The sequence below is a fragment of the Polyodon spathula genome, chromosome 19 (assembly GCF_017654505.1).
Source record: "Polyodon spathula isolate WHYD16114869_AA chromosome 19, ASM1765450v1, whole genome shotgun sequence".
Taxonomy (NCBI): Eukaryota; Metazoa; Chordata; class Actinopteri; order Acipenseriformes; family Polyodontidae; genus Polyodon; species Polyodon spathula.
Window position 1 is genome coordinate 8,020,610 of NC_054552.1, and position 16,307 is coordinate 8,036,916.

At 35.7% G+C, this 16,307-nt stretch overlaps 1 protein-coding gene across 3 annotated transcripts; it reads right to left on the bottom strand.

Annotated features, from left to right (window-relative positions):
- Positions 1 to 1,606: 1,606 nt before the first annotated feature.
- Positions 1,607 to 11,999, bottom strand: LOC121295089 (synaptotagmin-2-like). 3 transcript variants are annotated; one of them, XM_041219412.1, is made up of 9 exons: positions 11,805 to 11,999; positions 7,216 to 7,365; positions 6,318 to 6,481; positions 5,524 to 5,619; positions 5,029 to 5,196; positions 4,322 to 4,489; positions 3,792 to 3,909; positions 3,345 to 3,478; positions 1,607 to 2,952 (listed from the first exon to the last, which is right to left on the bottom strand). In XM_041219412.1, the coding sequence occupies exons 1-9, from the start codon at positions 11,869 to 11,871 to the stop codon at positions 2,713 to 2,715; spliced, it is 1,305 nt and encodes a 434-aa protein (XP_041075346.1). In that variant the 5' UTR covers positions 11,872 to 11,999; the 3' UTR covers positions 1,607 to 2,712. The 3 variants fall into 3 exon arrangements, with proteins under 3 accessions (XP_041075346.1, XP_041075347.1, XP_041075349.1); XM_041219413.1 differs by lacking the exon at positions 11,805 to 11,999 and adding an exon at positions 9,662 to 10,181; XM_041219415.1 differs by lacking the exons at positions 7,216 to 7,365; positions 11,805 to 11,999 and adding an exon at positions 9,662 to 10,182.
- Between the last annotated feature and the right edge of the window lie 4,308 nt (positions 12,000 to 16,307).

Consider the following 16,307-nt stretch of genomic DNA (forward strand, 5'->3'; position numbering starts at 1 on the left):
CAAAAGTTCAAGGGATACTCAGAAACTGTGGGGTTTATTGAAATGCATCCAACCTACAGTACTTTATTAACATCATGATCACTAGGAAACAATACCTTGCAGTGAGGCTGAGGTTCTCAACAGGCATGACTCAGCAGAATACCTATAATATCAGACGTGGCAATGACACAGACTGCCTTAGCCAGTTTGCCTGAAGATGGCACTTTCTGGGGATGAGTCAAATGCCCCTCATTTTCTGGAGGCCTGCCAGTTCTGTTAATTGCCTTTAGATAACCGGCTGTATTGATCATCTTAAAAGGGCTCCAAGTATATAAGGGAAACAAGTGGAATACATTACTGTGTTTATTGATGGTTCATAAGTTTTTGAGATTGTTCTCAATTAGAAATATAAATTTGAGAAAGTATGTTTTTTTCAGGAACTAGTAAGAGGACATCTCAGAATGTGGGTCCAATGGCAAGAAATTCGCAGAGTTCTCAGTTTGTGACATACGGTCTTGAAAAAAGTAAAGTACCTGACAATACTCTTACAATAATATAGTGAGCAATGAACTTTATCAATCTTATCTCTTATCTTTTAAATTGAATATTAGTTCATGCAATACACAGTCCCTTTTAAGGAATAAATCTAGTTTGATCTGGATTGTACTTTCCTAGACTACGTTCCCAAACCCACTTGCTATTCTTTCGCCCTCTCCTCTCCAAATTCTTTGCATTCAGCTCTGTACCTACAAACTACAATGGATCCCTTCCTCATCCTTCAGCTATCCACGTTACACTGAGTGTGTGATTCACACACTCTGGAATGCTATCATATGGAATCTCGGTGTAGGATGAAACAATGCTGTCTTTGCTAGGTGGGTATATTTGGCATGAATAGCTGGAGAGTGTGTTCTCACCAGAGTGCACTGTTAAAAGCCCAGCATTACACTTACGCATTTATTAGTTTCAACAGTCTCCTTCATCATTTCCCACAAAGTTTACTTTGCATCTGACAGCTTGCTCATGTAGGTATTTTCTTTATTATTTTTAGAATATTAAGTATAGTATTACATTGCATTTTTAATACACTTTCTTTGGGTTGCAATTATAATGGTATGAAACTAATAAGAAATTACTCAGGACAATTTAACCACCCGTTCCTGCTGTTTTATCTATCTATCTATCAATCTATTTATTTTTTTATCTATTTGCCACAAATACAGAGATCCTTCGTGACCCACACAGGTTGACAGACAATGACACTTAATGCCAAAAATTCAATTCTTTCTCGATATTTTTTAAGTATATTGAGAGTTATGGCCTTTTAATGGTAGCAAATGTCAATTTCAAGTGTGTTTTATTTTTTCTTTGCAAAATGTACATGATATTACATATTCTACACATATTTCAAATACAGTGCTAAAGAGCCAGGCAGCTATTAAGGGTTACAAGATCCTCAACATAAGTAGGATAATAGAAACTGGATAATAGAAACTGGAGACAATAATGATCTAAGTTTTTAAAGTTTTAATAAATTTAGATTTAATGCCCCCCCCCCCCCCCCCCCCCCCCCCCCCCCAGCCCCCCCCCCCCCCCCCCACCCCCCCCCCACGATATTCAATGAGATTAAAAAAATATATGACAAATCATTAATTCAAGTTAAATACAAAAATAAAACTGTAATATGTGTAATTTTTAGAGCATTTCTAAGGTTGTACGTTTTTGCAAATTTGTACCAGTAATGAATTCTCCCTGTTAGCAACCCCCTTTTGGAGGTTCGCAATGTGTGACATTTTCTGTGTGTTTTGAGGATGGAGTTATATTGTGGTGCAAACTATTATTTGACTTGGGTTTGGCCAATTGCAGCACTGTAGCAAATGGGTTTAAATCTTAATCTTAACTTTAAACAACTTAAAACAGTGATTATGCAAAGCTAAGGTCAGAGGGGTTAGTAAGGAAATAGCTGAAGTCTTATGATAGTAAAACAAGGGCCATATTTTCAAAGAGTTTGCGCCAGTCTTTAATTAATTCCTATTTTTTTAAAGCGGAAAAACATCTATTGACTTTACAAAACTAGTATCAAATGTCTAAGCCATGCAATTTGAGGTATCTCAGTTTTGCAAATTACTGTTGAATTCTCGTCTTTCAAAAAGTTAATTAAAGACTGAAGCTAACGCTTACGGTCCAAATAATTTTATATTATAATCTATTGCAAGACAGAGTGATTTTTAAGGTTTATTTTTTAAAGTGCCTTTAATGTGTTTGAAGTACATTCTATCTTAAATGTATAACAACTAATACAATATCCCAGCAGTCTAAGGTTACGGTTCCTACTGAGACAGTAAAGGTAAGCTGTACACCTGCACATTACCAAAATCTGAATATTACATACCTCAGTTAAAAGTGTCTAGGGAGTCTAGTAACAAAGGCTTGCTTAACAGAATATTTAGTAATTTAACTGCCTTGAAGATGTGTTTTGCTAATTCTATGGCATTTCGATTTTGTCACCTAATACAGCGACTTCAAACTTTGGACTGGTTTATTGAGGAACAAGATGTCTTTTATCCTCTGGGAGTGTTGGCTCTAAGTCTCTGCTTTATGTTCAGTCATTTTGAAGTAGCAGTCTTGATTTCCTGCTGTCCCTGTCCAGTGTACTCTGCAGTATCTTTGTGTCCATAACATTTTGAGATACATCCAAGGAAGTTGGGAAGGGTCATATTAAAATGACAGTCTCTAAAATGTTTTATTTATTAAAGGTATTTTGAATTTATAGCTCATTCCCAAGGCTGAATCTACTTCTTCCATAGACTGCAGTGTGTGCCACTGGGCTATGGGCCTCCTGGGATTTGCCAGCATGTCAGACCAATGGCGAAGCTGGTTGCCTGCAGCACTGCAGCCCAAGAAGATCTTGCCAATTGCATCATTTTTGCTCATCTTGTCATGGTCCCACACAGATATGACCACCTGAACTTTCTACAAAGGAAAAATGAAGATAAAGTCAAATAAATGCTTTTTAAGTTATGTTTCTAAACTAATTCCTTGCAAAGTCCTTCTAAGAATCCATACACTTTGGGCCAGGTAAAACAGCTTATGATAGACTTCTATTGTGACAACTAATGTCCACTGACATACCCTTATAAAATTCCTAGACACAGTGCAATCTTACAACTTAGTGCCGCAGTCAAGCCATAGCATATCTGTTCATAGAATTACTTTGCAATGCCTTACACTCGCCAGTAGAAACAATAAAAAAGTAAGTGTATATAATGTGTATATTTATATATCTTGATTCAGCACCGCACCGCACTGCATATTACACCATTTCCTGATTAAATAGTAATTGAATTGACCTTTTCCCAGCTCACCTGTATTTCTTTAAAGGGCACTTCGAAAGTGAATGATTCGTTGAAGTACGGATTCAGTGTTTTCTTTTTCACTGATGTCTTCTTCTTCTTCCACTTCTTCTTATCCAAAATAAGCTGGATCTTGATATACGGATCTAAAAACACAATTGTTATAGCTAATGATAAAGAAGCAACACATCTTTTTGGTCTAGTTTGGACCTGTGCAACACCATTGAATGCCTGCTCTGGTTTCATCAGGCAGGTAACAGGACAGGTTGCAGAACTGGTCTAGATGTTTAAACCCCCCATTGCTTCAATTTCAGGCTTTTTTTCACAGGTAATGCAAGACTCTTCTATAGTGAACAGATAGGTGTATCAGAAAATACAATTTCAAAGATACAAATCATAGACTTACACATGCTTATTTTATTTTGAATTGTACCCATATGTCTCAAAGGTCATTATTACCTGATAACCCCCCAACATCCATCTTCTTCAGGTTCTTGGCCTCCAGAATAACAATGGTGAGTTTGCTCGTGGTGGGAACGTAGCGCAGGGAGAAGCAGATCTCACCAAGGTTCTCATGCTGAAATAGATTCAAATGCTTCAAACCCGGACAAATGGCATGATAGATGGTAGGGTAATAGTGAATAGTGCTAATACAAGGCAGAAAAAGACCAGATTTAGAAAGTAAAATGCAGCACTTTTTTGTTATCATAGTCTAAGGGGTATGTCATATTGGAAAATGATTTGTAAACATGAAGTAAAATGGGAATTTGAAAACAATAAAAGCTCCTCTCATTGGATGAAAAAAAGCGTAATAGTAATACTACGATACATGAGTTATAACTATACTAGATCATTTATAAATAGCAATGGAGACTGGATGAAGAACATACCAAACTCTTATCTTTCTGGGCTAAAAGTAAAATGCAGTTATAGGACTCCTTATAGAAGAATGTTGCATCCTGGGAATTGATTTAACATTATTACAGTACCTCATATTTAGAAGCTGCACTTAGCTCCATCCACTGTTCAATTACGTGATTACGGTCCATTGTGTTGAGTGGAATTCTCAATTCCCCAATAACGTCATGCTTGCTGAACCTGTTGAAGTCATATACTTGCATCACGATGGTCGATTTATTTAGCTCAGCCTCGGGTATCTGAATAAAGCACAAACGAAACATGAAACTTATTGTTGAAGTATACATTTGAAAAGGAAATTAAAATAATTAGATTGAAGAAGAATTTACAAAAAGGGTTAAATTATATGTTGAAACAAACAAATAAATCCTTTTTAGAAAAAGTAAAAAGAAATGCATTTAATGCAAAGTTTTGAAAATAGGACAATTGTTACAAAAAGTATTCCCATGTCTGATGTTAAAACTTTGAAATATATTCTCATTAGAGTTCATTTCTGGCAATTGACTATACCAGGAAAGGAAAAGCCCAGCAGACAAGGTCAGCAACCCAATGTTGATGTCCTGTAGTCAGGGTTTGATTGCCTTTAGAAGCTGGTGAACAGTATCTTTAATTACATTATAATTGACAGCTTTACTGACGTCTTCAATTCTTTGCTTTTTTAAAGCTAGGCATTCAACTGTATATGAATGTCATCTTCTGTATGGTCGTGCCCTGTAATGGTTCAAGAAAGTTCTCAGGTTTCTAATACCAACAGTTTAGAAATGATAAAGGATCATACCTGAAACTTGAAAATCTCATTAAAAATGGGGTTCAGTGTTTTTCTGTACACTTTGGTCTCCCACGTCTTTGACTTGTTTGGAAGCGTGTAGACCTTGACGTAAGGATCAGATGTCCCACCCAGATCCATGGCTAGTAGCTCAGCTGCCTGCTTCACTCCAGCAATGAGCTGCAGAGAGGAAGAGAAGCATATCAGATACATACAAGGCTCTATCATGAGCCATTGCTCACAAAACCTGGAGCTATCCAAGTGCTTTGGAACCCACTGCATAGCATCAAACACTAAAAAGTGCTGCTGCATCGTATTCATAATGATAACTCATCACACTGCCCTCAGTGATTCTGAGGTTTACAGTTTATCGTGTTAGACAAATCCCTCGATTGAATTACTGCTTTGAATGTGATGTCCAGACATCCATTACTTGACTCAAAATACACTGCATTAAAGCTTGGAGGCAGAAGTAATTTGCTATAAAGGCAAATAAAAAGTACGAACCTCTTGATTCTGAAAATTGTATTCCAAAGAATACTGCAGCTTTCCTTTTGGCTTGTCACTCGAACCATAATCCAAATCCTCCAAGCCTGGCTGTACCTGTGAAGAGGAATCAACTGCTTAATTGATGCAAGAAAGTAAAAAATAAAACAGGGAACAAAGTGTCATAATAATAATAATAATAATAATAATAATAATAATAATAATAATAATAATAATAATAATAATAATAATAATTCGATTTTTGGAAACCTACATTATTTTGCATTACAGGTAATTTGCCATGAATCTTTTATTAATAATAGCTCATTTTTATGGAAATTAATCTATATATTTAGGAAAACTGGATGGGGTTTCCCTTATAAAAGTTTACTGTAGTAAAAGCATAGCACAGTGTAATAAAACATAGTGAAAGCATGTTAAAGCACAGGTAAGCATAGTAATGAATAGCAATGCATGGAAAAGCATATTATTAAACATGCAAACCAGGGTAAACTACGGTAAATGCATAGTATAATCATGGGAAAAACATGGTAAAACTGCAACATGCAACATTACCATGGTAAACTTTTATACAGGTTGACATCAACCAAACGAAACAAACAAATTCTAATAATTAAAACCATAAAGATATATAATTGTCCTTGCATGTCTAAATAAAAGTATATATCAAAATAAAAAGTAATGGTTAAATACTGGGGTTTACATTATACAGAGTTGCCAGGCATTCAACTTCTTAGAGCACACAACTTTGGTGAAGGCTATCATACAACAGAAAGGCATGTTATTAATCTTACCAGAGCTGCTGTGGTGAAGCCTTTCATGCCATCTAGTTTGATCTTCTCGTTTTTGTTTTTGTTTTTCTTTCCTTTGCAGCAGCATTTGATACAAATGTAGAAGAAGCAGATTAAGAAGACAAGACCTATAGCTGCCGCTATAGCGTAAATAGCCCATCTTGGCACTATATAAGAAGGGGGGAAATCAAACTTTAATAAAGAGCCATCTGAAATCTGGACACACGCACACACACACACACACACACACACACACACACACACTTTTGGCATGGTAAAAGCATGAGATAGAATAGTTCATAAAATTAGTAAAGACGCTAATTGTCTTAATTAATGCTTTCAAATATGTAACTGTAGAGATGAAGCTTCCAGTATATTAATAAGTTTAATAGTGAAAGAGGAATGCACAGAATGATAAGTGAAAAGGAAACTACAAAATGGAATCTCTCTGTCATTCACTATCAATGGGATTCCAACTCCTGTTAGCCTTTGATACCATGACATGGTATAGTTTTGTTAAACAAACGTTTCAAAGGCTGCTGCTATCAAAGCACTGAAGACGTTTGCGAATAGGTTACTTTTTTAATTAAAATCCATGGCAACTGTATCTCTTTAAAATTATTGTTTTGTACACTAGATATCCCCTCTGGTTATTGCTTAATTAACACAAGTATTGCGTAATGATTGGAAAGCTACCAGTATATAGTTTTAAAGAAATGCAATGGAACACATTTTCTATATCTATGACAGGAATATATTTTATGAATCTCAGTTGCAGAGTCAGCTGTTTTACATGCACATTTCTATTTTGGAGACAGATAATTCCCTATTCAGCAGGACTCATCTGAAAGAGGGGTTGCCAAGGGAATTAGGTGTAAGTGGAAAGCTGTGCTGTACTTACATGGGATCATATTGAGCAGCTGAGTGATGAAGTCAGGGGCAGCGGTTGTTGTGGTGTTAAAAGTTGTAGTGGGTGTTATGGTGGTAGCACCGATATTGTGAGTGTTAGGAGCCATGGCTTGGTACAATGGATATGGGTTAGCGATGCAATCTGCAGGAATATAACACTGTCAAAATATGTCCAAAAACTGCAATAAATGATAAACTATACTGATATGACAGAGTTATTCAGGCTTTCAATGTGTCTGACTGACCTAGCTATTGTATGCCCATCGAAGTTGGGATAATAATTCAAAATGTCTTGGAGTGATTTAGGCAGCCAGTCATTGCCAGCATATTGATTTAAAATAGAGCCTTTCTTAAACATAAAAGTGTTTAGTTTAGTGAAAAAACTTGTGCACTAGCCAGTTTTGCAGTTGATATTTTAAATTTTCTGACACCTTGACTCAAACATGGCCAATTTATTTGGAAGAACACTTCCAGTGTTACTTTACATTAGAGGGGGGGGGGGGGGGGGGGGGGGGGGACAGGGGGGGGGGGGGGGGGGGGCAAGGGGGGGGGGGAACCAAATACTACCATCAAGCTGGATAAATGTAAAGCAACGTGTAAAACATAATAAGGAACTTATGAAAATGCTTTCAGTGGCTTAAGTTTTATATCTTTATTCTCAATCTGTACTTGCAGTTATTATTGCTGTGATAAAATGTAGATATATTAAAATATTGCATTGCTAGCATGGTAAGGTAAAGGCTCAGTCACTTGAAAATAACATGCTGAAATCTTGCTCCTGTTCTTGTCTGCCCAGTAATACAGTATTTTACACGCTGTAGTCTTATGGCACCCTCTGCTGGAAGCAATACAATAATACAATTGTTGGTTTTATACTAACAAATATTTCCCTGTGTTACATTATTTTTCTGCAATTTACCATCCTGTGTGCTGTACTGTATTAGAAACCAGTTTGTTTATATTCCATAAGGGTTGTTTTTATTGTACATGAGTTTGTATTGTACTTATTGTCATTCTGTCAAAAGTCAGGTTTTATTCAAGGTGACTGTAAAGGCAGGCTTTACTGTGTATTCTATGATTCTGTGTAAAGCGAGATAATAATACAGAAAAAATCCCAAGAGAAAACTGCAGATTTGAACACGTGACTTCCAGACTGCCAATATGTGTGGCATGCAGCATACTCTATTATATATGTGGCTACTGTAATACAAGCGGATCTAAACAAATTTAAACCATCACAACAAAGCCTACCCTGGGTGTCCTCTGGTATCTAGTATTTTGAAATGTAACAATGCACCCATAACCTTAGCAATAATCTAAACAATGAGGGAATGACTTCTGCTACTTTATATATGAAATAGACCCAATATTAAAATATGTTTTTTTTTTCCAGCTGAAGTCCATAATTACAATAGCTTAATTTGTAAAATTAAAAAAAAGCTTTTTTTTTTAGTCTAGATTTTACTGCTTCATTAGTAGAGTACTATAAAGAAAGAGCTTTTTAAAGATCAAAGAACCCCATAGAAAAAACACCAACACACCCCACAAAATATTATCTTATATATTTTAAAGCATTTAAAATTTTATTGATAAAGCGTTTGTAAATGTTGATATTATAGTTTATAACATGCTTTAATTTTATACATGTATGACAATCCCATTGTGAAGATTTGACCCCTTTTTTTGATGTATAAAGAGAGTGTGGTACTAAAACTGTGGGAGAAAATAAAAAAAAAAAAAAACAAACAAACTGTGTTCTTCTGCAACTGTACCGCCAACATGCCTGTGTGCCCCCATAGGAATATAAACTTTGATACTAGGCAACAGAAGGGGTGGGAACATTTTATTTTAACAGGTGGGAACATTCATGCGTCGCAGCTTTTTTGTAATGAAAAAGTACAATATATAAAGCAACATAAATTGTGTACGAAGTTATGAAATCTAGAAGACCTCATCTTTTCATTCCTTGGGTTTAGGTATATCAATACAATAAATGGACCGAATGCAAAGTTTTCCTGGTTGTATTAAAAATATCATCAGAGGATGTTTTAATAAAATACCCAAAAGACCTCCACCATTACCCAGGTTTTATTAGGAAGGAAAGGCTCTCATAAGCAGATTTCAATTTGTGGGTTGAAATAGTCAATAAGCTGCTAGTTGATGACTATAATATGGAGCTGGTACCCTACTTCAGGAATCTTGCAGTAACTTTCTGAGGAACCTTACCCAAACTATGCAAACCCTTGTATGATACAAATCCATGTTCAGCCAATGATCCCATTTTAGCCTTTGCTCACACCACTATTTAATTACAAACTGTTTGATCAGTGCATCCCCATTATTTCCAGACAGAAGTATAACAAGTATCTACAACTTTCTGCACTCTTCAGCTCCCCCACTACTCTATAGGTACGAAAGTTGACTCAAAATACACTTACTTGTTCAATGAAGGTTCATTAAGAAGTGAAGATGGGTCTAAGTGTGTCTTTTTGCCTGTGATCCTTCTCCTGCTGTGCTGAGCAGGATTTCCACAGAGTAAGAAGGAAGGAAACAACTTCCTATTGTGCGTGGCTGGGCCAGGGATTGTATAATGAAATGTGTTAAAAGCTAATGAAAAGTGCAGTAGAAAACAGTACCGGAGTACCAGCTGAGTGGTGGCTTAAAGGTTCCTTATTGTATGATAACACAAACTTAACATGTACCACCACGACAGTTGCATACTCAGGCATTTAATGTGTTTCATTCCCACTGAGCACTTCTGTTATTAATTGTTTTCTGTTTTATTTTGCCTTTGTGCCACTCATGTACCTGTAGATTCAGACAAGATAGTATAATTGTGGATTTAATTTCTTGTGTGGTTAAAAGGGTGCTGTTTGAAAATCTCATAGAGCACCACTGTTATAAGTCAAACATTTCTCATTGGCAGCAAACATTCCTTCTCAAGCCCAATACCTTTGGACAAAAGGGGCTTTTTTTTTTTTTTTTTTTTTTTTTTTTTTTTTTTTTTACATATATCAACTTTGTGATAAATATGCCTCAAGAAAAGTCCTTATTATCTATTTAACAATCCATTCATCAAACAAAGCCTTAAAACACAGCACACCCAGCACTCAAATCGACATGAATATCCCCTTTGAAGGAACAAGCCAGTATATATTGCTTATAAAGAATGCCAAACAATACACTCACTGCTTCCTGTTCTTTATCGAAACGTCTACAGCTGAAATGAGGGTGACACTTTACACTAAGGGGCCTTTGTAAGGATATTACAGCCAAAATCGGCATTTTGCACATGCAAACTGTGTTTAGTGGCCATAAAGTGAGACTTTAGCAGCCACTAAAAATGTAGCATATGCAAAGAATGCTTTTCACCTGCCGTTCTGCATCTGTTATCAAATTAGCACTTTGCCATTGTTAATCCATTTAAATGATACTGAAATGTATTCAAATGAAGAAAAGAGTATGGAATTATGCGGGGATCTAGGAATACTAAGCGGGCACAAACATTATAATGAGGTGTAAGGATTTTGCCTTACACTGGGGCAATTGCTATCTCTCCAAAAAAATTGCACCTCCTCTAACAAGATGCAAATCTTTGTAGAAGCGAGTAATTAAGAGCTATAAATAACCACACACCTTCAGAGACATGTCATTGGCCTCAGGATGGCTGCTGTGCGCACTTCCTGATGTGGCAACGCTTGGGTCTTGTTGAGGACAAGCTGGAAAACCTTCAGAGAAGAAGGCAAGAGTGGCAAGACGGAGAAGATCCTTCATCTTCAAACCCAGAGTCACATTGTTGATGCCGGAGGATGCGGTGAAAAGGTATTATCGTCTCATTCCGCAGGTCATCCTTGACCTAATAGCTGAATTTCACCTTTTCATCACCTGGTTGACTGTCCTCCTGGTAACACCAGCAGCATTGACTTTCTCCAAAATAGAGGACCATATGGTCTCTTTGGTAGGATAACTGATGTTGGCTGAGGCTATTCAAAACAACTCTTCTCTGTAAAACTGGATGCACATGATCACACCCACTCTTGGCTACCCAAATTATAGCATCATTGTATGTTTTCTTTCTTAATAGGATGTAGCTGCCGCCTGACTAATTTTAAATCTAGTTGTGATTCAGGCCATATTTAGCCAGGTAACCTTTTTTTTTTTTTTTTACCAAGACAAAATGCACACATATAATCTTCTTTACAGTTGAAATGAAATATAAAGGTTGTGAGTTTAAAGTCTTAGGAGAGTTACTTATACAGTATTTGACATGCTCACCAAGTAATACCATGACAATAACAGAATAATTAATAAAGCCAAACACTGCAGGAGTTGCCAAAAACTGTAAACACAAAACCTTTCTATGAAACCCTGCTTTCTGAGGTTTAAAGAAGGGTGACAATTGACCTGTTAAACACAACAAATCAAAAATCAATAGATAACAAAGTAGCTGGTTGCCCAAATCCTGAACCAAAGACCACGGGACACAATATTAAACACCAAACTGTCTAGCATGACTAATACCACCTCACTTCCTAGTGTCATCTGTTGGAGGAAATACTGCAGAATTGTATTATTTCTTACCTGATTTCTTCTGGCTGTAAATGCACAGCCTGCTAGTCCCAAACGATGTTGATAATGTACATGTCATATACGAAAACTTAAGAGTTCCCTAGATCCAATCTTCTATCTCCTTTTTTGCTTAAAGACGGCTATGTTCTTCCAGAAGACGTTTATTGTGAATAGTAACTAGGTTATAGTGAGTTACCCAACAGGATCGTCAACTGACACCTGAGACACTTATTACTAGATTGGTAGTGTTGGCCACACCTCATGTTGCTGATATTGTCATGAAGGAAACTCCCTTTAGAATGTGTAGGTGGGGGGGAAGAGAATTCCACCACACAGAACTCGTCAGGCAGGCTGGAACCTCCAGTACACCTGTCAATCAAGCACCCACTATGAGTGATGCTGTAGATGGACTCTCAGATATTGTTGAAAACAAGGTCTGTGTTCTTTACAATTTACAATGCTGTACTGTAGTTACTGTACTAGCACTGTACCATTCTATAGTTAGATTCTATTTTTGAAAACTCTTTACAGTTTGGGTGAAAAGGAAATAGTTTTATATCATAATGGAACCAAGGATCTTAAAGGAAAAGTGAATAATATTTTTGCACACATATTTCTCCTTCTTCTCCTTCATTATAAACACTGTAAGTTGTCTAAATCAATCATGTTCCAAGTACAGCGCTTATTATCCTTCAGTAAATGCCCTCATACTTTGAAACATACAATCTGGTAATACAAAATAAAATGTGATGAAAACACTTAACAAATATACATTTATATAGATTGGTTTAGAATAGCATTCTTTTTGACAGCAGGCATTCCTGCTTGATATTTGATCACAGCAACTGATCAGTGTCACTGTAGTATTGTAGTATGTAGTTGGTTGTAATTAAGTATTATAATTACAACCAACTGCAGTAGGAGTACGCTGACCCAGTCACGTTTCTTTCTGATGCTGGATCAAGGAAAGGAATCACCCTTCTCAGCTATGGTATTTGGAATTGTATGCACACTATTGTATATTCATGTTATCTACCATGCCTGATCAGGAAGAGTTATTAAACTCAGCTACAGAACAGAAAACGGAGGAAATCTCCCTAGCAAGATAAGATTGATATACAAAATACAACCTCCAAACATTTCATTGATTTTTATTTATTTTATTTTTTTTTTAATCTTTTGGAGGAAAGGTTAAAAGTGACCGAATATAAGGAAATACTGCTGACATAAAGGAATACTTTATATCATCAACATGTTCCTATATATATATATATATATATATATATATATATATATATATATATATATATATATATATATATATATATATATATATATATATATATATATATCGCGCGGTACTTACAACTACAGTATTCCAGCCGAAATTGCTTCTGAAAGGACTCATAAAATCGAGTTAAAAAGAAATATACAGAAATTCAACAATTTGCTTCAACAGAGCTTGTGGTTTGTCTGGTGGGGCCACATTGTATTAAATGATTTTGGAAAGGGAACCCAAATTAAAAGGAAAAGTCAAATCCCAAATAAGATCAAAACTGCTACAAAAACAGATGATTGTTGTTCATTGTCTGGACCCCAATTTGAGAATCATTGTTGTATATCACAATCACAAAATCCTGCTGCCCCTGCAGTAGCAGAACTGTGCTGGACTTCTAGAAAGATTTCTTATTTACTTAGTTACAGCTTTAGCTGGGATGTTTGTCACTCAAGTAGAAAGAGAACGCAGGAAATGAATCAGTGTATTTGCTTCCTTTAATCATGGGACTAGGAAAGTAAATCGGATAGCATGAAACAAAAGGGATTTGTGAGTCAATAAACAATAATGTGATTTCAAAAACAAACCGATGATATGACACAGACCGCAAGCAGATTCCTGACCGTGCTATGTCTTTGTGTATGTTACAAATTAAAAACCTAGGCTTGTACAGCACTGGTATTTCATCAACAAGCATTATATTGACTATAATAGAGAGACTTACTTTTTTTGTAAAACACGCAATCTGCAAGAAACTGTGAGAAAAACACTGTGTATGCAACCTTTATTTTTTTAAGAGATTCTGTGACGCATTTTTAATTATGTAAATAATTTTCTAGATAGTTCCAATACTGGTGCAGTATCAACTTTGTGACATTTGGAAATTCCTCATATTTGCATTCTAATCCCCCTGGTCATGCAAAGTGCCACAGCTTACTTTTCCATTCATGGTAGAAAGATGCTGAGATTGGCTGTATGGTGCCTTTTGATGAGCTGAGACCAGATATCTAAAACACTGAACTGGGTGTTAAATGTAAATCTGCTGCCTAGTTTATACACCCAGCTTTGCTATACCATTGCTCCACAGTATAAGAGTGGCACCAAACTGGTAAAATAACAAATATGTCACTATTGACTTAATAGCAGCACATCTTAAGTTAAAAAAAAAAAAAAAAAAAAAAAAAACATTTACAAGTTTTTAACCTTTGTTAGATTTGTATTCTATTCGCATGGTCGGACATCCGGGAACTTTGCACTCCAAACCGAGACTGGGGTGAAAATACATTGTATTATTGCTATGGTTATAATGGGAAACTATGCTGTGTTCAGCGTATTTGTGTAATAAAATGCCAAAACAATGTGAAGCAGTTGGTTGTATTAACCACAGTCTGATGAAGGGAAACAAGCCTTCATTTCACTGTTTTCTAAAGGACAGACTTCAAAGAAAAAAGTGGATAAATGCCTGAAAGAAGCTCAGGAGACGGGTTCAAGTGGCAGGAATTTGCAGAATCCAGGATTTTTATTATAAAAACAATGATGTATATAGACCCAGGATACATACCTTGTGGCACTATCACAACAATGTATTACCTAGGAAACATAGGATGACTCATTCTTTTGCTAGTATGAACTAGACTAGGTATTATTAAGTAGGCCTTTCAGGACAAGTTTACATACATTTTCCATTCATATGTATATGCATCTGATGCACATTTAAACAAAAACAAGCAGTAATTTTATTATTATTATTATTATTATTATTATTATTATTTAATTATTAGAATATATTATATATAGACTGACACTCTTGTGAGATCACATATTAGTAGTAGTATCATAATGCACACGTCTCTATGTGATTACTAATGAATTATGGCATATTACCGATACTGATGTACTCATCAATAATAATAATAATAATAATAATAAATAATAATAATAATAATAGTGGGAAATTTTTATAATAATGTACAAATTTTAAATATGTTACAATTTGCAAACGTTTTTTTAAAAACTAATAAAATTTTATTTATAATGGGCATATTTAGCCTAATGAATAGTATTAATTGATCTAGAACTAGAACTAATATTTTTGTTGATAAACCAAAATACAATACAAACTGGTGGTAAAAAGTCTAATACCCCATTAGAAGCCACACACATTTCTTCTTGCTTCACTTGTTCTGCTGCTTGTTCTCTATTCAATTTTTTTACATTTTCACATCACATGTTATAGTGTGTTATCTTGTTTTTTTTACTTTCTCAGGGACCTCTGAAGGAGTTTGCAATGCTTCTCGGGGAGATGAGAAAGAAATTCTCCCTTGACAACAGTCCTCTCTGTATCTACCTAATGACGTCCCGGAGCAACAGGGATATGAGCGCCCGGGCTATCAAGACTCTGCGCGCTTGGGGGCTGGAGGTGAATGAAGCGTTCTTCTTGGACGGGGCCCCCAAGGATCCTATTCTTTCCCAGATACAACCACACATCATCTTCGATGATGGGATGCACCACATTTGGGGGGCCCAGGGTGTTGGCACACCGGCAGCCTTGGTGCCATCTTCCTGCTAACAATCATCAGGCTTCCTTTTTTATAAACTCATTACATCACTTAGGAATTTTAAGTGTATATGTCAAAAAAAAAAAAAAAAAAAAACAGTGGTGAAAATTAATAAATAATAATAATAATAATAATAATAATAATAATAATAATAATAATAATAATAATAATAATCATAATGGCTTTGTAGCCCAGGTGGCCACATAGCTGTTTTCTTCCATTTTAAGTTTTATAAAAGACAAGCATGCATTTTATAGGGACTAAAACAGCAGTCCAGTGATTCCTCTTAGTTGATTACTTTCACTCAGGGACCCATGACAGAAACCACCAAAAACGACTATCTGTATAGACCAATGTTTACACAATTGCTTGCAGACATATCTGTGTTTCTGGGTTGAGCAGCTCTCCTCCTTGCACACTTACAATGAAGTGTTCTCTCTGAAATTGCCTTCCCACAAGGTTAAGTTGAAAAAAAATAAGAAAATAATAAACAACAGCAATGCATTATTTTCAACAATCTTTGTTCTTTTATAAATGCATATGTTAGGGAATGTGTATATCCTCTATTAGCCCCAGGTGCGTATGGATTGCATTTAGGGGTACAAGGTGCAATATGAATGTGGGTGAAAATAGAGACATTCACTTGCTTTGCTTTATCTGTACTTTTAAATTGTTTTTTCA

Excerpts from the sequence above, each read along its gene's own strand:
- LOC121295089 (XM_041219412.1), bottom strand. The coding sequence starts at position 11,871 with ATGACATGTACATTATCAACATCGTTTGGGACTAGCAGGCTGTGCATT. Across the intron at positions 4,490-5,028 it reads ATGAGATTTTCAAGTTTCAG|ATACCCGAGGCTGAGCTAAA; the intron begins GTATGATCCTTT and ends TGCTTTATTCAG. Across the intron at positions 3,910-4,321 it reads GTGCAGCTTCTAAATATGAG|CATGAGAACCTTGGTGAGAT; the intron begins GTACTGTAATAA and ends AATCTATTTCAG.